The 24,281-nt window shown below is 35.0% G+C and overlaps 1 protein-coding gene across 16 annotated transcripts in view; it reads right to left on the reverse strand.

Annotated features, from left to right (window-relative positions):
- The window catches only part of MLLT10 (MLLT10 histone lysine methyltransferase DOT1L cofactor), a 175,290-nt gene that overhangs the window by 82,125 nt on the left and 68,884 nt on the right, over positions 1 to 24,281 (reverse strand). For 15 of the 16 annotated variants that reach the window (XR_013758102.1, XR_013758103.1, XM_079106304.1 and 12 more), the window contains 4 exons: positions 21,417 to 21,520; positions 19,361 to 19,454; positions 17,115 to 17,210; positions 2,352 to 2,447 (listed from right to left, as the gene is read on the reverse strand). Coding sequence is in view for 14 of the 16 variants with exons in the window: in XM_079106304.1 (XP_078962430.1) it covers positions 2,352 to 2,447; positions 17,115 to 17,210; positions 19,361 to 19,454; positions 21,417 to 21,520 (390 nt within the window). In the remaining 2 variants the exon portion in view is untranslated. The remainder of the gene's footprint in view (positions 1 to 2,351; positions 2,448 to 17,114; positions 17,211 to 19,360; positions 19,455 to 21,416; positions 21,521 to 24,281) is intronic. The other variant, XM_079106311.1, reaches the window with a different exon arrangement.

Below are 24,281 nucleotides of genomic sequence, written 5' to 3' on the forward strand. Positions count from 1 at the left end.
TCACACAAATTAGAATTTATCAGAAGAGAATTTCCCAAAAAATAACCACCACCTCTGTCTATGCCCAGCATATTTCTCCTTATCTTTTTGTCTTCAGTTACTACAGTCAACTTTTCAATTTGGCACATCTCATTCTTTATCATATTCTTAAGGACACTGCTCAAGCAACTTTCCTGTCTTTGATATCATTATTTACTTCTTTCTATCTCATCATTCCTACTAACACTAGCTAGTGCATGCTACTATTGCTCTCATTTTTAAAACTGTCCTTTTTTTTATCCCCAGTTCCCTGACCAGTTTTCACCATTCTTCTTTTTGGCAAAACTCCTAGAAACAATCATTTATACCATCAGACCCTGCCATCTCTCCTAAATCCAATCTACTGAGACTTTTGCTTTCACCAGTACAACTGTTCATCAACATCACTAATAATCTCCACTTGAAAAAATTCAACAGTCTTTATTATATGACACAGACTCCTTCCCTTAACTTGTTTTCTAGCATACTGCATCCTATTGCTTTTAGTTTGCTTGTTGCACTTCTTCCAGACCTTTTAATAGGCCTCTTGTTTTCTCTACCTCTACTCATCATTCCCTTGGTTATTTAATCTAGTCTCATGGTTTTAAGTAACTTCATATGCATAAAACTCCCAAAGTTATATCCAAAGTCTGGATCTCTTTCCTGACTGGCAGGTACACAAACAGCTGGCTAGTAGTCAGTATCTCTATTTAGATGTCTAACAGATACCTCAACCCTAATATAGTAATGGAAGGCAGAACAGCCCACCACTATACCACATCCTAAACCCTGAAACCTATGAATAGTTTTGTGTTATACAGCAGAAGGAACTTCACATATGTAACTAAGCTCACGGACCTTAACACAGGGAAAATTACTCTGGATTTTTTCAGGGTAGCCCCAACTTATCACATTGGCCTTTAAAAAAGAGAACTTTCTCTGACTAAAAGCAAAAGAGATGCAACAGAAGTAAAAAGTCAGAGAGATTCCGAATATGACAAAATTCAACATGTCATGATTGGCTCTGAGATGGAGGGAAGACAGAGGGGATTGTATGGTAAAGAAAGCAAAGACCTCATAGAAGCCCTACTGGCTTAGGTTGGGCCCCCAGTTGACAGCCAACACAGAAATGGGCACCTCAATCCTAGAATCACAAGGAACCTAATTCTATCAATAACCTGAATGAACTTTAGAAGCAAATACTTTCAGATAAGAACCCAGGCCATCAAACACCTTGATGACCTTTAAATGAAGTAAATGAAACAGCTGAGCCCACCCAGTCTTAAAGGCTTACAAAACTGTGACATAAGTTAGTGTTGTTTAAACTGCTAAATTTGTGGTAGTGTGTTCTGACAGCAATGGAAAACTCACATGTACAACAAAACTGAATTGATCACCTTCCCCAAAACCTGCTACATTCAGAGTCTTTCCTATCTTTGATAACAACTCCATTCCTGTTATTTATCAGGGGTCAAACCTCTGGAATCATGTGGATCCTCTCTTTCTCTTATACCTATAACTTATGTGTAAGAAAGTCACAAAGGTTCTACCTTCCACTGTGTTCAGAATCTGATCACTTCTCACTACCCTCCTCCACTGTTACCACCATCCCTGCTAGATTACTGCCAACGATCCCCTAATGGCCTCCCTACTATTTTTGACTCTCTATTCATGAAAATACAGCCAGAGGTTCTTTCAAAACTCAAGTCAGATCATGCTACATCTCAGTTCAGAACTCTCCAATAGCTTACTTTTCACTCAAACTAAAAGGCAAAGCCCTTACACAGGCATACAACCCTTCACTCATTTCCTACTGCATTTCCTCACTTGCTTACTCTGTCTCAACCACCTGTCCCTGCCTATATTTATCTTCATATTACCCACATAACAACCCTAATAATACTTACCATTTGCTAATACTTACTAATGAATCAGATACCATTCTAATTGCTTTAGATGTATTATCTTATTAAATTACACTAATTATTTCCCCTACTTTACAGATAATAAAATTGAATTACAGAGAGAAAAATTAACCTAAGGATGCCATCAGTAAGTGGTGAAGCCAGACATCAAAATCACAGGTACACAAAGTCTACGCCACAGTCAAATACTTAATCTCAATGGTGCCTCTCACTTATCATCCTTATTAGTCTTTAGAGACAAGTATACAATAAAAAGAAAATGGCACAAAGAACTAAGATGTGGAAATTCTAAATATATGGATGGAAGGGCAGGAAAAATTAGAAATCAGAACACTGGGAATAAAAACACTTCTTAGGCTAAAAATCAACATATAATTAGTAAAGCAAAATATGATACTTAAAACTTACTTTTTCTGTAGTAACAGTCAAGGATGGAACCAATGCAGGTGATGGTTCTGGCTGCTTCTTGTGTTTTTGTTTGTGTTTGTCTTTTTCTTTATATTTCTAAAAATAAATAGAAATATGCAATTTAAATTTAAATCATAACCCATACATAAGCAATAGATTCTTTTTAAACCATTTAGTAATTTAAAACATCTAACAAAAAATAACTTCTGATAAAAGATAACTCCCCCCCGCAAAAATCACCTTACTTTGGATATTAACAAGTAAAACTAATCTATTTTTAAATGATTTAGCCACCCTTGATCAATCTAAACTAATACTACTAAACAAATGCTACATTTATATTAAGCAAAATGTACTTTTTCTTGTTAAAAAAAAAAAGCCCAAATACTTTTTATAAATAGCAGTTTCAAGCCTATATAGCCCTTTACATGTATTCTCACATTGAAAAGTACCACATTCTCCACCTCCATACAATTCCACAGTCCCAAAAAACTAAAGGTCAGGGCACAGACACTCAAGCAAGAAATACTTTCAGAATTTACTCGCAAAATTATGAATTAGTTATCTCAAACAAACAAACAAAAAAAAAAGGTTAGGTGTGCTTCAAATTGCTAAAACTGAAAATAAAAAAAAAAATTTAAATGAGAAAATAACTACATATTAGGAGCCCAACTGTTTCATATCAAAGAATTTTAACTAAAATGTTCTCAAGTTGTTGTAATCAGAGAGGTTAAAAAACAGTATGGAGAGCAGGGAATGAGTTCAGTGTCAGAGCATTTGCCTAGCATGGATGAGGCCCTGGGTTTGATCCCTAGTCCCATGAAAAATTAATATAAAAAAAGTATTGAATATAAAATTTGCTATTTTTTGTTCATTTATTTACTTTTTGTACTGGGAATTGAACACAGGGGTATTCTGCCACAGAGCTACATCCCTAGCCCTTCTGTATTTTGAGACAGGGCCTAAATTGCTTAGGGCCTCACTAAATTGCTAAGGCTGGTGTTGAACTTGCAATCCTCCTGCCTCAATCTCCTGAACTGCTGGGATTACAGGTGTGTGCCACCACAACCAGAAAATTTGCTACCAAAGACTTAGTTGAATTTAGTTAATTCTTATGTTTAAATTTAACCATTCAAAGGACTTAATCCAAGCATGAAATATTAATTTCTCTCTCTGCCCTGAACAAAACGAATGAAAAATAAGGACATATGTTTTACTACCACACTCCCAAATACTTCCATTTTCACTTTTATTTCCTGATCGAAGTACATAAGACATTTTCTGACCATAATGTTAACACTGTTGCAACAGAAAACATAAATTAACACCATAATACTTTTCATTTTCTATGGAGGAAACTTTTCTCTCTTCAAGTTATTTTGTGGCAGATGGCTCCCAAGGAATCATCCTCCATTCTTTGAAATAGAATACTGCTCCTCCAATCATAAAACCTCTTCCCCTTGCCTTGAACCTCCGTTAGTCACATGACCTGCTTTGACCCATCAGGATATGGTGCACAAATTCAAGAAACCAAAGATTTGCATGGCTCCCACCTTGGCTATTTTGGATCCCAACCACCACATAAAGAACCAGTCTACACTCCACTGATAATAAGGCCAAGTAGAGAATGAGAGAGTATCTGTGGGAGAAATGAGGTCCACCTGCCTCCAGGCAGCAGCATGTAGTCCCAGGCACATGAATAAGACCAATAACCAACTAAGCTGGCTACCGACTTAATGTAGCTTCATGAATAAACCCACGAATAAACATGAAAGACAGACAAAATCTCCCTGTGGAGTCCTGTTTGTGATAAGCCACTAAAAGTTGTAGGGTGGATATAATCCAACCATCTCATTCCTTGGTATTTTCCCAAAACATCTAAAATCAGCCTACTATAGCAATATAGTCACCTCAATGCTTATAGCAGCACAATTCACACTAATAAATTATGGAATCAACCCAGGTGCCTGTCAATAAATGAATGTATTAACGAACAGTGATGTGACATTAATAATTGAGTTCTACTTAGTCATAAGGAAAAATGAAATTATAGTATTTCCTGGTAAATAGATGGAGAATATCATACTAAGTGAAATAAGCCAACTCAGAAATTCAAAGGTTGAATGTTTTCTCTCATGGAAGGGAAGGAGAGGATAACATAAAGGAAAGATCAGTAGTGTAGAAAAAGGAGATTGAGAGGTGGAGTGGAAGGATGGGAAAGGAGAAACAGTGCAGAATACATTCTTTAAAAATCACATTATGGGCTGGGCATGATAGTGCACACCCGTAATCCCAGCAGCTCTGGAGACTGAGGCAGGAGGATACCAAGTTCAAAGCCAGCCTCAGCAACTTAGTGAGGGTCTAAGCAACTTAGCAAGACCCTGTCTCAAAATAAAAATGTAAAAGGGTGGGGACGTGGCTCAGTGATTAAGCATTCCTGGGTTCAATCCCTGGTACCAAAAAAGTAAAAATTTTAAAAATCATTTTATGTGTGTATATATAAATATACACAAGGAACTTCACCTTTATGTGTAAGTAAAAAGAACCAATCAAATATAACTAAATAGATGAACTAAAGGTAATCTAATTAAATACAGGAAAGAGGAGGGGAGGGAAGGGAGGACAAGAGGGAAAAATGGATCAAGAACTGAAATCTAACTCCATGCATGTATGAGTTTGTTGGGATGAACCCAACTACTTGTAAAACTATAAAGGTCTAATTTTTAAAAATAATAATAAAAGTGGGAAAAAAAAAAGTTGTAGGGTGGTTTACCAAGCAACAGTAGATAACTAAAACAAGACCAGAATACAAGACCAAGTCAAAAGAACTAAAGAAATTACAAATTAAAAACAACAATATTGGCTTTTTTGTTGTTGTTTTGTCTTGTTTTGCAGTACTAGGGATTAAACTCAGGGGCACACTACTCTAAGCTATATCCCCAGACCTTTTTATTTTTTGAGACAGGCTCTCAGAGTTGCCCAGGCTGTCTTCCAACTTGCTCTCCCTTTAAAACAGATAATAAAGGAGCTTTTCTTTACTTCTTTATTAATCTATGGTCTTCCCAAACTGGGCTTTACTTTTCCAGGGTATATAAGCAAGAATAATTTAATAGTAAATGATCCTAAATAACAAAAAGGTTAACAAATCCTAATAATCTGCAAAGCACATCAGAGTAAAAGGCAAGGTATACACTTGTCAAATATGCAAAAATGTTGTATATAGAGATATAGAAAAGACATACAGAACAAATCATGGAATGATACAGAACTTGGGATTTACATTAATACATCAAGAAATGTATCCTGAAATAAAGATCACAAATGTTCAGTGGAGCACAATGTACACATAATATTTTCATAAATCGCTTATAAAATGAGAATAAAAGCAGCTGATTAAAAGAAAAAGGGAAATACAGGAAAAGGTTCAATTATATATAAACATTTAATATGTGATCAAGAAAGAATTCAAAATCAGCTGGCAAAGACTAAAGTTATTTAATAATGGTAGTAGAAAAACTGGTTAATAATATAGACTAAATCTTATACAAAACAAAACAAAATCCAGGAGGATTAAAGTGTTAAATAAAAATTAAAATAATCTAAAAGTCTGGAGGAAAGTATTTTTATAAAATTCTTCATCTGATTTTAAGAAGGAAAGACTTCCCTAACTATAAAAGTAATTAGGGCCAGGGATAGAGTGCCTGCTTATTAGAATGCTCAAGGCTCTAAGTTCCATCCCCAGTCCAGGGAGGGAGGGAGAGAGGAAGGAAGAAAGCAAGCAAGCAAGCAAGGAGAGAGGTAAAACAGGTAGATTTAGCTATACAAATTGGAAACAGTATTAATTTATAAGCAAAATCATTAAAAAGCAAGAAACACAACTTGAAGATTAGTAAAGTTAACATTCTATATGGTAATACCATTTAAATTTAATTTTACAAACTAATAAGAAAATATATATGCCACAGAACTATGACTGGGCAATTATCAAAAGAAACTGACTAAGCAACAATAGAAATATACAACCCAACTTTTAAAAGAACCAAAGGTAATATTTTCCTTCTATCTAGTAGTGATCAAACTTGCTGGGTTTTGTGTGATTTTTTTCTTGTTTTGTTTTTTTGGTACTGCAGACTGAACCCAGGAGCACTTAACCACAGAGTCACATTCCCAGCCCTTTCGCTTATAGCTTTGCTGAGTTACTGAGGCTGGCTTGGAACTTGGTATCCTTCTGCCTCAGCCTCCTGAGCTGCTGGGATTACAGATGTGAACCACTGAGCCCGACTTGGGTTATGTGTTTAATAAAGACTCAAAGTTGCCTAAGTTACAGGGAAATGAGCACTTGTATACATTATTAGACAGAATATAAATACATGAAGGACAATTTTTAAAACAAGAATTAGAAACCATTAAAAAGTATTCAGACCCTCTGAATGTCATTCTACCTCTAAGAAATGAACAATATAAATACAGGTTTCAATATAGCAACATATAGATACTATGGGGGAAAAAATTAAAAAACCTGAATATCCAAAAGAGGTGTGTTTGGAAAATAATTATTATACAACTACACAGTGACCATTAAAATAAGCATGTCATAATCTCAGCTATTTTAAATGAACAAAACCAGTAAAAACAGCCAACCAAATCAACCAACATGCAACCAAAACTGGAAGCAAGGAAGGTAATAATGTGTTACACAAAAAGTGGCAAAGTGATATAAACGATTTTATAAAACAATGGAAACTGCTGTTGGTTTAACCACTTGATTTGGTTCTTAATCCTGTCTCTGAGTCCCCAAAATTCTAAGAAAATAACCAAACTCATAAAACTGGAAAGAGTCAATCTCACCTTTATTTTCCTGCCTTAATTTTCTGCCTAAAAACTGCAGTTTGTGCTGTTTTGGCTTCAGGGAAGAAACAGGAAGACATGAGGTTAAGTAAGAGATACTGACTCTTTCAAAGGGAAGGATCAAGGACTGAGGCCACGAATGAGTGCAAGGGTTATCCCTCCATATTAATTAGAGATACCCACTTGAATTCAAGTCATTTAATCAAGTATTAGAAAGGAGAGTTTGTCTGGAGTTCTACAAAAAACTGCATACTGCCCAAAGCTGAACTTTTATATTGCATGCCATTCTCTCAACTCAGAAAAACTGCAAAAAACTTCGATCTCAAAACTGGCCTCAAAAACAGAAAGAACTGTCAAGAAATCACCAAAATTGTAGTGAAGCAAATGTCCAAAAAGAGAAAATAAAACAAAGCTGCAATGCAAAGAGAGTGTAGCCAAAAAGTAATAAAAAGAACATAAAATGGTCAAAATCAGGTGGGGGATGTGGCTCCGTGGTAGAGCTTTTGCCTAGTTGCACAAGTCTGAGTTAAATCCCCAATACTGCAGCTAAATAAATAAAGATATATATATATATATATATATATATATATATCTTTATTCAAAAAATCACAACCTAGGAGCAAATTTAAATCAACTTTAATAAAGATATTTCTCAAAACTGCCCCACAATATTTAAAACTTACTTGTAAAATGAATTCAAACAAAAAGCTCAAGAATGAGATGACAAAAAAGATAAAAAGGTCTGCAAAACCAAAGTAATGACTAAAAAACATCACAGAATTAGCAAATACGAGACATGGCAAGGAAAAAAAGACAAACTGCTGAAACTGAAAAATGCTGCTAAAAGACACAATAATGAAAATGTAAAGAAAACAAAACAAAACCATCCAGGTGTTGAGAAGCTTGCCTTTAATCCCAGCTATTAAGGAGAATGAGGCAGGAAGATCCCAAGTTGAAGTCCAGCCTGAGTAACTTAGTTGACTATGTCTCAAAAATAATAAAGAGCAGTGAGGGGCTGGGGGTGAATCTCAATGGTAGAGCAATTACCTAGCATGAACAATGCCTTGGGTTCAATTCCCAGCACTGGGGGGAAAGGTGGAGGCCAGCAGGGGGGTGCTAGAAACGTACCTCAGTGGCAGAGCACTTGCCTAACCCTGTATGAGGCTCTGAGTACAATCCCCAGTAACAACAACCAAATTTAAAAAAAGAAAGAAAGAAAAACAAAACAAAAATTAAATAGCTACAGAGGGCTAGGATTGTGGCTCAGTGGCAGAGTGTTCAATAAGCATGTGTGAGGCCCTGGGATCAATCCTCAGCACCACATAAAAATAAATAAATAAAATAAAGGTATTGTGTTCACCTACAACTTAAAAAAAAAAATTAAATAGCTACAGAAAACAAAGATAATCAAATATAAACATAACTTTTTTCCCTGAAGTAGAATCCAATAAGGGGGAATATAAGGTATACTCAAACAGAAATGTACAAATTAAAAATTGAAAAACAATTCTAAAAAATTCCTTTATAGGATATTTAACACCAAAACTGGTGGTAAACTTAGTAGAAAGCAAGGGGGAAAGGGATGGTCAGGTGCATCTGTAATCATCTCTACAGCAACAGCAATATTCTAGGCCCACTGTCTTGGAAATTGTGACCCACATATCCTATACATCACCAAGATACAGCTCAAAAATTAAGCAAGAAAACTCATTATGAAAAAACTCAGAGAATACAGGTCCTAAGAACTTATCCTTTTAAAATGTTACTTAAAAGTAAAATTCAGCCAAATTAAGAGATAAAAGAAAGAACCTATTGGAGGAGCTGTGGTATAAGGACTGGAAGTAAGCACCTAACAAGCCTGAATACAGAATGCCCACCCAGCTCAGAGGATTATGGTTACAAAAGAAGGTCACAGGCCTGGGAAAAATTTAACATAAATATCTTTAAAAACACACAAGCAGATTTAACCGGGAAAGTGAAATGGACATGGACAGCCTTTTATAGCAGGAGCTCAATACAGAATTTAAAGCATTTAATTAAAACAAAACATAATAGTTTGACACCAAACAGTAACTACATGCAAATCCCTCCCTTGTTGATAGTCACTGGTTCCCTTAACAAAAATCATGATCTTTCCCCTGTGTTCTAATAAATGTAGCCTCACTTCCCAACCCTGAAGAGAACATGGATGAGTCTATGGTTATTAAGATAAATCGAGGCCTGGGTTAGGTACAAGTCAGCACAATAAAACAGAAGGAAAATTAATCTTGGAGACAGCTGGAAATATTCTCCTCACTCTTAAAAAAGTCATCCCTCCACGGCTTTAGATACTCAAGTATTAGGCCATGATCCTTGAAAAACTTCAGTAACCTAGCAGTTAAGACTGAAAAAGCCAAAAGAATCACCAAAAAAAAAAAGTCAACAATGCCCTGTCACTGAACTAGCTATTGTTAAATTAACCTATCTTGGACCAGGCATGGAGGCTCATGCCTGCAATCCCAGTGCTCCAGGGGGATCACTAGGTTGAGTCCAAACTCAGCAATTTAGTGCAGCCCTGAGCAACTTAGTAAGACCCTAACTCAAAACAGAAAAGTTAAAAGGGCTTGGGGGTGTAGCTTAGTGGTAAAGCACCCTTGAGTTCAATCCCTAGTACCAAAAGAAAAAAAAAAAAAAAGAAATCAAAAGAAAAGGAAAAAAAGAGAACAAATTAACCAATCTTAGAAAATCCAAACCTCTAAATTTAGGCAAAATAATAAACTTCCAATTGCTTTAGGCACTCTGAGCCACTCTGATTTGAGCATTCCATTAGGAGCTAAAAGCATCCAAATTGAAAAGGCAGTCTTAACTCTTCAATGCCTTCAATGTTTGTTTTTGTAACTTCTATTATTAAACTTAAAGATAAGGAATATGTCTTGTGTAAAGAAATTTTATTTTAAGTTCAATAATATCTCTTTTACTTCCATTTAGCTCATTTTAACAAAAACAACTTTTATCTAGCTATATTTTATATCTATGCACAGAAAATCTGGAATACTTACTTAGCAGTAATGATGGCTATTTCTGACGGTAGTATCTTTAGTGGTTTTTGTTTTAAGACTTGTTTTATAAATGCTCTTCCTTGTTTAATTCTCTAAAATTGTATATGGTTTACAAGAAGAATAGACTAAATGAGGAAGAAAGAGACAGTTATTCACCAATCTCTTTTCTTCTTATTTGAAATATAAGTAGACATTTTCAAGCTTTCTGTGCAGTTAGATGTGGCCATTGTATGCCACCTATAGGTCCAGTCCTTAATATCCCCAGCTATTTAGTCACCACAGCGCTTTCTTTAATTTTAGTAGAAATGAGCATGGTAGTCAATAAAGTAATATTTTAAGGAAGGCAGAGTCACAAGATAGAAGAAATTTAAGTCCCTGATTTATATCTTGGAGAAAACTGTCAATCAAGAATGCCTATTTTGAACTTGGCTGTGAATAAAAAGTAAACATGGTATAAAACCAATCATAATTTGAATTATATTGGGTTGAGAGACAACTCTACATAACAAATCATTTCTGTATGTCTTTCAAGTGAAGCAAAGAGCAGCCATAATTCTGGACTGTCTTTTCAAAGTTGTTTAGAGAGTGAATAGACTCAGAAGATACTGTGTCTATCACAGGTGCAACAGGCAGCCATGTTTCACCTTTTAAAAAGGTGATGCCCTAAGCTCAGGTTCATCTCCTTTAATGCAATAGATGGCATGAGCAAAGGTCATCTGGTCCTTTTTGTGTTCTTGCCCTTATGAATTGGGCCTTGGAGAATGGTGCAAACATACTAATATTCTGGCTACTTCTTTGTTATAAGTAATTAATTATCCTTCATCTCTAACCCAAAATTCTATGTCCTAACTAAATACCTTACAGGAAAAGTAAATGCTATATACTTCTTTCACAATTCTAGACAGTTTGGTGATGAGACTGTGATGCTGTTAGAGATGTTGCTTTCTGGAAGAAGAATAAGGGTCATGCAAGTCAATTATAAGACGAGGGAAATCTATGCTAAGGAGTAGCAAAATGTGAGATATTTTATGGTCAACCAGGCAATAAATGAAATTTCATCATATGGTAATAAAAGAGAATTGAGTATCAGAAAACACATTTAAAGGCATACCTGTAATCCCAGCAGCTGAGGGCGGGGGACTGAGGCAGGAGGATTGGGAGTTCAAAGCCAGCTTTAGCTACTTAGTGAGGCCCTAAGTAACACAGTGAGACCCTGTCTCTAAATAGAATACAAAAAAGGGATGTAGCTCAGTGGTTAAGCATTCCTTGATTCAATCTCCAGTACCAAAAAAAGAGGGGAAAAAAAAAAAAAAAAAAAAGACATATTTAAAGAGAGCTGCCCAAATGATGCTCTAGTAGTTGCTAAATGTCTCTGAAGAGGGGTATCTAGGGAGAGAACTTCCTCACTGAGCTGGTGGTCAGTTTCAGTTCTACCCCACTGTAGTAACAACTAGGTGACCTCAGTTGCTTTAAGACAAAAAGTGATTAGAGATGAAAATGAGATCTCTATATACAAAGAAGTCAATGGCCACATGCACACATCCAAATATACTGAGCAATTTGAGGACAGAAACTAATCTTTCTGCATCTGTTGAATATAGTCCAGAACAGTACCCTTTCTGCACTCACAGAAGAAAAAGGAAACAGGAGTCAGTGGGCAGTATTCACAGCAGGGTAAGAAAGCTAACATGATTTTGTAGGTGGGGGCCTTTGGGCAATTAATTGTAATTTTATTATTGTTTGTATATTGGAAGGAACAGAAGAAATTAAGAATCTTTTTTTTTTTTTTTTTTTTTGCTTGTGGGGTGGGGGGATGGATACTAGGGATTGAACCCAGCAGTGCTCTAACAGTGAGCTACACTCCCAGAATTTTTAAAACAATCTCATCAAGCTGCCACTTGAACTTAGAACCCTCCTGCCTCAGCCTCCTGAGTAGCTGGGATTACAGACATGTGCAACCACACCAATGATGTTTTGCATTTTTAAAGAAAGGATTCTTTATTGCCAGGTGTGATGGCACATGCCTGTAATCCCAGCAGCTCAAGAGGCTGGGGCAGGAGGATCACAATTTCAAAACCAGCCTTAGCAATTAAGTGAGACCCTGTTTAAAAATAAAAAAGGCCAGGGACGTGTTTCAGTCTTTAAGTGCCCCTGGGTTCAATTCCCAGTACCAAAAAATAAAGGATTCTTCACCAAAGAGTGGAAAAAATATGTGACAAAGACTATATATGGTCTACAGAGCCCAAAATATTTACTACGTGGTTCTTTAGAGGAAAAAGTTTGACTACTACTGTGTCACATGCACATCTTTGTCCCCTCATGAGAAGAGCAGTACATACAGAAGTATGAATGGAATATATAAATCATTCCTCAAACCATGTTCCTTTCCCAAGTGGTCCAATAGAAGCAATACAGAATTAGAGGAGAACAAAGGAAAGGCACAACTTTGGAAAAGGATGTAAGGGTAGCAGAGGTAGTAAGAGATGCAATATCTCAACACAAAAGCCCTGCAGAACCAGTAGGGGGAAAAAAAAGAAAAAAGCTAAGAGAAACTGGACACTTATGGTAAATTATCACCAGGTTTAGTTATTGTTCTTATAGTACCAACTGCATGACTAAATTCATTGCACAGACTGAAGGTACTTAGTAGGTTGTCTTGGACATTTTCAATGCCTCTGCCATACCACTTCTACCCAAGAATGAATATCAGTTCACACCAAGAGGCAAGGTCCACAGAAGAACCTAATCTCCCTTGCCGCCTGTGGCAAACAGGTATATCAAAGATTTAGTGCAAATGCGTCATCCTCTAATTTCTAAAACCGTCAAAATTTGTCAGAAAATTAGATCTGTGATGTTATCACACCTATACCTGCAGTGTTGGCTGAAAAGATTAAACACACACACACACACTATAAAATTCAAAGATCTGATCAACGAGTAAAGTCTATGGGAACAGATTCACAATGTCAAATTCCTCTGGCAAAGAAAAACTGTTTTCTTCAGACTTCTACCATTAAAAAGGAAGCAAAACACCTTTACTGAATGCAAAATTTTGGAGGCTATAGGTGGCTCACTTCAGTCTATTTAGTTCATTATATCAGAGGAGCCCATACCAACAGGCTGTACTGGAAGCTGAGCAATAAACTGTAGCGCACACTTTAAGAACCCACAGACCTCATTATGCTTTTGAGTTGCAGGTTTCCATGAATAATGGTTTTGCCAAATAAAACTGCTTATTAAAAACTCTTCATAAATCAGGCCCTTCTTAAGTAAGTAGTCATCCCATCTCATTTTGGCATTACCAAACACATCCCAGACATTCTATAAGTTCTGCCCTTTCTTAGCTCTCTACAAATGCAGAAGCTGTAAGCTTCAACTTGTATGCAAGATCCCAAAAGGTATATACACAAAATAAGAAACAGGTGCCAGGTAACTCTCAAGACTGAAAACTTTAAAGGGACATAGAGAAGTAATGACAATACATTGATTGAGGTTTTGGGGGTTTTTTCCAACATTTTTTAAGTTGTAGATGGATACAATGCCTTTCCTTTACTTATTTTCATATGGTGCTAAGGATTGAACCCAGTGCCTCACATGTGAGGGCAAGCACTCTGAGTCACAACCACAGGCCCATGACTGATTTTTATTTCTCTGGGTTACAAAGGAAATTAGTCTATTCTCTCCAAAGAGATGAGTAACCCTAAAACAAAAGGGACATCCAATCAATCCCCTAGGTTCACGAAACACTAATAAAAAATCCTGTCTCCCACAAACCTTCACCATACTCTAAGGGTATTTATAATGGCAAAAGTGCCTATATCTGTTGCCAGTTGTTAATAACAGATTGGAATCAAGGACAAGTAAGGGTAGGGGATAAATCCTATCTCACTGTAGAAAGGTACAGATGGATTTCTGACATATATATTTGGAACTGAGTATATTTCTATACATAGTCCCCAACTAGTGATTTTTAAACCCATACAAAGTATTTTCACAATACTCATTTCACAAAAGCAATACTCATTCAGTAAAAACTATACTGTGAATTCTGAATTTTAAGCTTTTCTTAGCTAGCAATTTGAGATACAATTCTATCTGGCAATCCTGGGCAAAGGTAGCAAGCAGCAGCTCCCAGCCAACTACACGACCACTAGCGTAAACTCTGCAGTATACTGTACTGCATACTGCTAAACTTTGATCTTGACCAGGTAAGGTGCATTAAATGTACACTTGCCTTTTTATTTTCAACTTATAAGCTTGCTGGAATGTAGCCCCAGTGTGAGTAGAGGAGCACCTGTAATACAATCACTAATGCTGACTAGTCTATAAACTAATACTACACTTCTGACACAACATGGATTAATTAGCTATGAGGAGTAGAAAGATCAGTCTGAAGACAAACTGCTACAAGATTGTCTCAATGAAATAAACAACTGCTCATTTCCAAATAATGACCTATTACTTATCCTTTAGAAATAAATTATTCTCTACATTTCTGAACCCTTCCCACACCTAGTTCTGTGCAGAACATAAGAAAAGGAAATTTAAAAGTCAAAGTAACTCCATTTTCTTCTAATTACCATGAGTTATTGTGTGAACAGTCATTTAGCCTTTCTATGAAAAAAAGAGCTTAGTCATTCTTTTTTTTTTTAATTTTAAAAAATTGCTTTTATTTCTTTTTTTAATTTAAAAAATTGCTTTTTCATATTTTTACTGGTGCATTATAGTTTACATAATGATGGGTGCGTAATCATTCTTACAGAGTTTTTTAAAAGCTTCAAATTGAAGTGAATTACAATGAGGTTGGTGCTTGTAAAACTTTCTAACAGGTATGGAAAGAAGACAGATAATTTCCTTATTAAAGTTCACTAAAATATATTCCTCATGATTTCTACTACAGTCAAATCAACTGTTAATTTTATATACCACTTTGCTACTTAAAAATAAAATTCTATTTTAATTGTGTCATATATAACAGGAAATATATATTTCATCTCTGCCATAAGCAATTCCTGGTACACAGCTTCTAAAACCCTTCCAATTCCCTGAATGAAGGGGATGACAGAAATATTTTTGTTATTAGTAATATGCCTCCTTTCACCCATATTTGAGTTCATGCTAATGACTCTTTTTTTATGCTAATGCTTCTTATTGGTTGGATGATCACCAGAAGATTCAATCACATGTTGGAAGTTTCAGTCCTACCCTTGGGAAGAAGAGAGAGACTGGAGGTTGAATTCAAACACCAATGACCAATGACTTAATCAATAATGGCTATATTACGAGACCCCCATAAAAAAACTTTAAAAACAGTGGGGTTCAGAGAGCTTCCAGGTTAGTGAATATATGGAGGTACTAAGAGGGTTATGCACTATGACAGGACATGGAAGCTCTACACACCTCCCCCATAAACTGTCCTATGTATTTCTGCCATCTGGTTGTTCTTGAGTTACTATGTCTTTTATAGTATACCAGTAATAGTAAATGTAGTGGGTAATGAGTAATGGTGGCACATGCCTATATTCCCAGCTATGTTGAAAACTGAAGCAGAAGGAATTCAAGTTCAAGGCCAACCTCAACAACTTAATGCGATCATTAATGGTGAAATTTCCCTCTTCACACTTTATAATGAGCCTACCTAGGAATCTGCAAATCATGGTTTTAAAAGCTTAAATAAAATCTCATGGTGTCTCTTACTAAAATTACTAAGTAAGCCACTTTTTATTGGCAATTCAAACAACTGACACAAGCTACACCCCTACTACTGCAATGTATCATAACGACAACACCATGACAAAGTCAAGATAAATGTGTACTTGCTACCTAAAATCAAATATATAGATATATTTGTATATATACATATACACATACATTCATACATACATACATAACTGTCCTAAACTTAAGCATAAAGTTATATTTATTATTTTACTACTAACAGGAAATTTAATCCTAAAACTGAATATTGAACATTTTTAAATATTTTCCTCAAAAAAAGGCACAAAACTTGAACCAAAATGTATTTAAATAATTACACATTAGCATCCCTAATTATATTTAAAAATATGAAAATGTTGTGATCTTGTTTTTAAATACAATCTGCAGAAATATTTTCAAAACTAGTTTATACCAACTATATAAGAACACTTTCTATTTAAGATGCCCTTTCTAGCCTCCCTTCCATTAAAACAATTCATAGGTAGCACTTTTTACTACACTGGCAATATGTTCTGAAAAGAATTACAAATCAAGTATGAATAATTCCGTAGTATTCATTTTTAGTCTGTTAAAAATTAATTATATCTTTTTAAATAAGTAAAAATGTATGCAGAAAACAAGTCAGAAGAAGACAGATTAGTATTTAGGCAAGATTTTAGTTTTAATTAAAAGACAAAATATTCTGAAACAAACGGTGTAACATTTGGCCATTAGAAAAAATAATAAACAATTAGCACCATTAAAAAAAGAAAAACCAGCCAAGAACACATAGGACTTCAGATCTGTTCTATTATAAAGAAGAAAAGCTGATGAGATAATTACTTACATGTGAAGTAATCAGTTAATGATATATAGCAACAAAGTATTATTGCTGAAGTCACCTAAAGATTTCACAAGACCACAGTTAACACATGCAAGAAATCACTCTCATGCTTTCAATTAAGTTGCATTTTAAATTTTCAGTTACAATGGGTAAAACCATATTCACAAATATGGCATTATTTAAAGACTACTCTGGTTTTAATACTCTTTCATTCGTCAAAAATTTTCTGTATTTCAATGTCTTGATTTAGGTTTCAGAACTTAATTTTATCTAAGTAGACAAAAAAAATTTATTAAATTGATGTGCTACGTATTTAGCAACAACAAATCCACTTACTTTTTTCTCTTTCTCATGATGTTTATCCTGAGAGTGAGAGGAAGAATCACTTAAACTTTGATCATATGACCTATTAGATCCCCGTTTGCTCTTTTTCTAAAAAAGAAAATATATATACATATATGTATATGTATATAAAAGTTTTAAAGAATCTTTGGTTAGGTTTAAATTACTTCATGTGTAAAATATTTTAAAATGTCTAGTAAAGTTTTAAAAAGTCACTATGTCAATTTATATAATCCAGTTTAGACATCATCCATTGTGTTATAAAGAAAAAAATTGACCCCAAATTTAACAGTAATGCCATATTTTTGTATATTTAAACTGTGTGAAAATAGGTTACCTATTTTCAACTTCTGTCCTAAAAAATATATTTCAATCAAAAGAGAAAACGCCATTATTAAAGAAGGATGCCAAGACTAGAAGAACAGAAAAGTAAATATTTGAAGAGTTATTACTTTATGCCACTAGTAAAGCAAGCTTTTAATCTTATACTTCCAGTATTAAGGAATACAGTTTTCTAGAAACTTATCTTTACAGTTCATTAAGAAAAAATTAAAGGAAATGTCAGTATTAGACTCATGCAGTTTTCAAAGCATTACTAAAAGCATTACACATTTCTGTTTAAAATATTTACACAACTGCATAATAAAATACAAAGGCAAGACTTACTTGGGATGTTTAAAAATTGATGATATCATATCTAGTTTAAACTAGGTAAAAATGACCATAAAAGATATTTATGGTCTATGCAAATATTTATACAATCTTATTAAATTATTAAACAGACTTCTCTCCCAACTAGCAAATGGGGTAACACCATGTCAACAACTAGCAATGAGAAAATTCTATTTGTGCAAACTTCAAAATCCATTTCATTATTTTTATATTTTATCTGTACCATGTCTCATTTAGAAAAATGAAGATTCTAGTATGGTTTAACACCCAGAAGCAAAATTTTCAATTTTATAATCTCAAAATTTATCTTAAACAGTTCAATAGTTCAATATTTTTTGTCAGTCATTAAATCAAAGCCTTTCACATCAAATGATACAGATAAACTTTTAAGTACAGTCACGTGTCAACAAACAACTGGATATATTATAGGAAATATGCATTAGGTGATTTTATCATTGTACAAATACCATACAGAGTATTCTTACACAAACCTAGAGGTAGTCTCCTACACACCTAGGCTATATGGTTTAGCCTACTGCTTCTAGACTACAAACCTGTACAGCGTAATACTACACTGAATACTATAGGTAACTGTAACACAATGCTAAGTATTTGTATATCTAAGTGTATCTAAACATAAAAGGTAATATTCCTAGACAATATGAATATTTCAGCTCCATTATAAACTTATGGGACTGCCATCTTATATGCAATCCATCATCATTATGTGATGACTTAATGACTGTATTTCATATGGATGAACCAGAACACTGGAGGTATGAGTTGCTCATTTCATAAGACAGAGGCCCCTATTAATATTATTAACAAGAAAGGAAAGAGGAAGAAAGGAAGGAGCGAGTCTCATTCTTGAGGGAAATGTAGTAAAAAACACTAAAAGAAAAACAAAGGTGCTTTTAAACTTCAGTGTATGAATGTATAACTAATGACAGACACTTGGAACATTAAAAAAATACTGATCCTTCAAAGGAACAAGGATATAAATATGAAATGATCAATCAAACAGTACTAACTCAATCATCCATGCTACTGTTTAACAGTAAAGACTGATTAAAACACACCCAAAGTTGGACTTAAATATATTTCTTAAGGTTGAAAAGTCTTACTTCAATTTTACTATTTTCTAGTAAATAAAAATGAAACTAAATTAAAAATGACATGGGTGACAGTAATGAAACAGAAAAATGAGAAACAAGTGACAAGAAATCATAAAAAGATAATCACAAACCAAAAGTCAAAATAACTGAAAATAATGTAGAGTTCTATAAGAAATAATTTTTCTACTAAATGTACACAACATTTGCTATTGACTACTAATGTATATTCTTAACTACAATATTTTAGACTATTCATTTTTACAAAAGAACACAAGCAAAGCATAATCTATTTTAAATTAATATATCTTTTCATTTCCAATAGAGAACATGCTAAACATTTAATCTTAAGGAAAAATTAAGGTAAATTTCTTATGTTTTTTTTTATAATGGTGTCACTCTATTGTCAAAACTAATTACTAGCATTGTAATATTAAATTCAAAACTAATTCTTACCAGCTTACTAAAATGGTATTTACAGTAGCCACAATACTGGACGTTATCTGCACCATTACCTTCTTCTTCACATAGAAGTCCAGCAAACTGAGCACTGAAAATAAAGGCCAGGTGCATGGATTAAAAAACAACACAGCATAAAGAAATGAACGAAATTTACTTTTAAGCATAAAATGTTTGTAAGGAAATATATCTTCTAAGAGAAAAAGCTTTATTTAGTTGTGGCAAAGTACATCTCACTCCAACCTGCAACTCATCATTTTTTAAAGGGTATGTATAGTTATGATTTAAAATAAGTTCTTAATTACTTGGAGGTTCAGGCAGGAGGGTCCCAAGTTTGAGGCCAGCCTGGGGAACTTAGTGAGATCCTTTGTCTCAAAACATCCAAGGGGTGGGAACATAGCTCAGTGGTAGCGCACCCCTGGGTTTAATTTCCAGTACTGCAAAAACTAAGTAAATGAATGAATGAATGAATGAATGAATGAATGAAAGAAAAAATAAAGCAAGCACCTCATCTCTATCAAGGATGAAGATGTATGTATATTTAATGTCACCAAATAGACATTGTTTCTTAAAGAGAAAGTCCCAGGGACTGGGAAGTAGCTCAGTGATAGAGTATTTGCCTAGCAAGTGCTAGGCCCTGTGTTTAATCCCCACAACACCATTAAAAAAGTAAAAAAATAAATAAATAATAATAATAATAAATAAATAAATAAAAAGAGAGACAGACAGAGACAAAGACACAGATATGGTAGGGTGCGTCTGTAGCCCCAGCTACTCAGGAGGCTGAATGAAGCAGGAAGCTAAATGGAGCCCAGAATTTTGAAATCAACCTGGACACTATGAGACCATGTGGTTTAAAAAAAAAAAAAAAAAGTTTAAAATAAATTATTTTCTACTCATAATTAACAGTTCATTTTATTTTTTTTTAATCTACATCACAAGTACAAATAAAGTCTTTGCTTTTCTAAAAGGCTGAAATGACATATTTAGTCCATGGATACAAACTTGCTTATGCTTAAGAGAAAAAATTCATTCACTCAGGACTAATTTTGCAACTCTAAAGGGTTCAGCAACATGGCACAAAAGACAAGAAACTTAAGTAGTGTTCTTCAGACAAAAACAGTAGAAGAAATGGAACTGAAACTTAAAGTTGTACTGGTTTTATTTTTTTTAAAATACAAAATGCAGGGCTGTGGGGTGTAAAATGCAGGGCTCAGTTGTAGAATTCCTGCCTGGCATACACCAGGCCTTATGTTTAATTCTTGGTGTGAGGCACACAAGCGCACTCACGTGCACAAGCTCTATCTCTTTCTCTTGCACAGACTCACACACACATACTGCTAGTTTAGAATGAGAATCCTATCAATCTGACCTTTCACAATTTTAATGTGATTTCCAAAATCACAGTATTAAATTAGCTCTCATACCCAAAAAGGGAATTTCATGTTTGGAAAATACTTAAAAGCTCAAGAAATAAGCATGTGCCTACACTAACCATTAGGAATAAATGGATTATTAAAATTAATAAGTGCATGGATTATTCCCAAAGTTTTTTGAACTATGTAAAATATCTTGTTTTGAATAATTTCTGTCCTTGAAAATTATTCAAATTTTTGTTGTAAATGTGAGAGGCAACCCACAAAACCTCCAGAATGATGGTGACTGTGTTAATTTCCCTTGAGACAAAGAAGATGAAGAAGCACAATAGATCCTTGCTAATATTTCAGACATTGTGCCAAGTCTACCTATATCAGCTCATTTCATCTAATTACAAATCAAAGGGCATAGGACCAAGACCAAAATTTTAAAAAACAAGACGAAATGGGAGCTTAGTGTACTTTAGAACCCAGATCCACTTAGTGCAAATCCTCATTAGTAAATATAGTCAGTTATTAGAATTATCTTTACTACAAATAAGTAATAAACATTAAAAACTATTCCAATAAAATTTACTCTAACTAATACTTGGGTACCTAACTAAGTCTTTAACTTATAACTTTAATACAAGTCATTTACCAATTTCTTTTCAACATAATGATGGAAATGTACTCACCAGGTTACATGAAAAGCTTGCCGACATCCATGTTTATTACATGTCATGCAAGCACCAGTGGCTGCTTTGCTTTCTCTTCCTTGTTCATCACAAATGTAGCAAGTCTGAAGGCAGAGGAACAAAAACAAAAATGAAACCAAAGTCATAGAGTGCTTACCCTTAGTCTGATATTTTTGTTTTTGTTTTTTTTTTTTAGTTATAGATGGACATAATACCTTTATTTATTGATTTATGTGGTGCTGAGGATCAAACCCAGTACTTCACATGTGCTAGGCAACTGCTCTACCACTGATCCATAATCCCAGCCCTATTTGGTTTGTTTTCTTGAGACAGGGTCTTGCTAAGTTGACCAGGCTGATCTCCAACCTGCAATCTTCCTGCCTCAGCCTTCTGGGCTGGTAGAATTATAGACATGCACCAGCATGCCCAGTACATTAACCTGAACCTGAACTAGTCAACTTCATTCATGCTGTGCCTATCTTCAGAAATGACGGTCAGGTTTTACTATCCAACCCACTCTACTTGAAACATGATTTTTTTTCATGGACAGTAATTTTTTTTTTTACTAACAATAGAAACAGGAAAATATAAACAATGACATACTAATAGTCCTAGTAAAAATTCACTAATGGGACTGTCTTCATTAGCCTCAAACCCCTGCCAAGGGGCTAAGGTTGGAGCTCAGTGGTAGAACACTTGCCTAGCATGTGTGAAGCACTGGGGTTGATCCTCAGCACCACATAAAATAAAGTTTAATTAAAAAAAAAAAAACCTGGCAACAGGAAGACTCTTCACAGGGACCAATGCCAGGACTAGGACAGTCTACTGCACACTATTTTCACAATACCTCCTCGTCAATATATTCAAGTGATTCCTATAACAAGAGTATAAGAAAAAGGTTTACCTTTCCTCTCTGCTGGAAATGAGCATATTTACAAGGGATTTGACACAGAGTGGGACCTATGGGTTAAAGAACTGTCCCATGTAGGTGAGCAAGATTATATTCCAACTCTCCACAAAGAATCCCATTGTCTTTAGCCCCACCAACATGATATGCTGTAGTGGAAGGAAGACACTTTAGCTTAGTAAATCAAAAATGCCCCAAAGATTTTATGTAAGGAATTGTGTCAGTCAGAAACAATGGCTTGTAATCCCACCTATTCAGGAAGCTAAGGAGGAGAACTGCATGTTTGAAGCCAGCCTGGACAACATAGCAAGATGCTCTCTCAAAAGAAATTTTTAAAACAGAAAGTACTAGGGATGTAGCTCAGAGGTAGAACACTCCTAGGTTCAATCCCCAATTTCAATAAACAAAACAAAATAAAGATATAAAGATAAAATTTATAAACACACACACACACACACACACACACACACACACACAAATGCCCCAAGAAGTGTAAGTCAACTCTGACTGACATCTGGTCCATTTCCCATGTAAATGCAGCTAACACTACTACTTTTTCACAGCTCAAGGTCATGGATGAAACTGGTGACTGAGGCACACCTGTAATCCCAGTGACTTAGGAAGTCAAGCAGAAAGATTGCAAGTTTAAGGCCAGCCTGGGCAACAGAGCAGGACCATGTCTCAAAATGAAAAATAAAAGGACGGGGGATATACTTCAGAGGCAAAGTGCCCCTGGGTTCAATCCCCAGAACCACCAAAAAATAAATAAATTATGGCCCATCATGTAATAGAATGCTGAATAACACAAACAATATTTTTGAGAGTCAGTATGTTATCAACTCAATGGAAGGAGACTTCACAAAAAATTAATGTCTAACCACATGTAATTAGGTGATGAATATAGAAAAAGAAACTGAGCCAAGGCCAGTGAGTGCATGTCTGTAATCCAAGTGGCTCAGGAAGTTGAGGTAGATAGATCCCGAGTTTAAAGCCAGCCTCAGCAACTTACTGAGGCCCTGTCTCAAAATAAATAAATAAAAAGGACTGGGGATGTGCCACTGGGTTCAATCCCTGGTACAGGAAGGAAAGAAGAAGTGAGGAAAGAGGAAGGAAAAAGGTCTCGAATCTAGTTGGGTAAATGATTTCAACTCCTCTTTTGAAACACTAGGGTTCAGTCTGACCTGAATTACATCTCATTTTATACTTTTAAAAAGTAAAATCCCAAATTATAACATCATCAACCTAAACACATGGAATAAAAGCATTTCTAATCATTCAAAATACAAGAAGGAAGTATCATACAATTACAAGGGAAGACTTTTTAACTGCTTTTTGGCTATAAATAATCAAGAAAGTTAAAAGAGAAAATGATGGAGTACACTGAAATAATAATTTAGCCAGGTGCAATGGCAAATGCCTATAATCCCAGCAACTCAGGAGGGCTGAGGCAGGGGGATCTCAAGTTCAAGGCAATTTGACAAGACCCTGTCTCAAAATTAAAGATTAAAAAGGCTGGGGATATAGCTCAGTGATAGAATAAAGGGAAGGGGAAAGAAGGAAAGGAAAGGGAAAAGGAAAGGAAAGGAAAGGAAAGGGAAAGGGAAAGGGAAAGGAAAAAGGAAAGGGGGAAAGGGAAAAGGAAAGGGGAAAAGGGGAAAGGAAAGGGGAAAAAGGGAAAACGGAAAGGGGAAAACGGAAAAGGGAGAGGGGAGGGGTGTGGAGGGGAGGAGAGGAAGGAGAGGAGAGGAGAGGACAGGGGGAGGGGAGGAGAGGAAAAGGAAGAAAGAAAACCAAAGAGCTGAAAGTGAATAGATGATGTCATCTGACTTCAATAAAACTTAAAATCATGATATATTTTTATTTCTTTAAAAAAAAAAAAAGATTGAGGACAGATAGAACATCCAGAACAGTAAAGTAAAGGGTTCCAGGGATCTTTTCCACAGAGCAGTAAACAATTT

This window comes from Sciurus vulgaris, assembly GCF_902686455.1.
Source record: "Sciurus vulgaris genome assembly, chromosome: 12".
Lineage (NCBI taxonomy): Eukaryota > Metazoa > Chordata > Mammalia > Rodentia > Sciuridae > Sciurus > Sciurus vulgaris.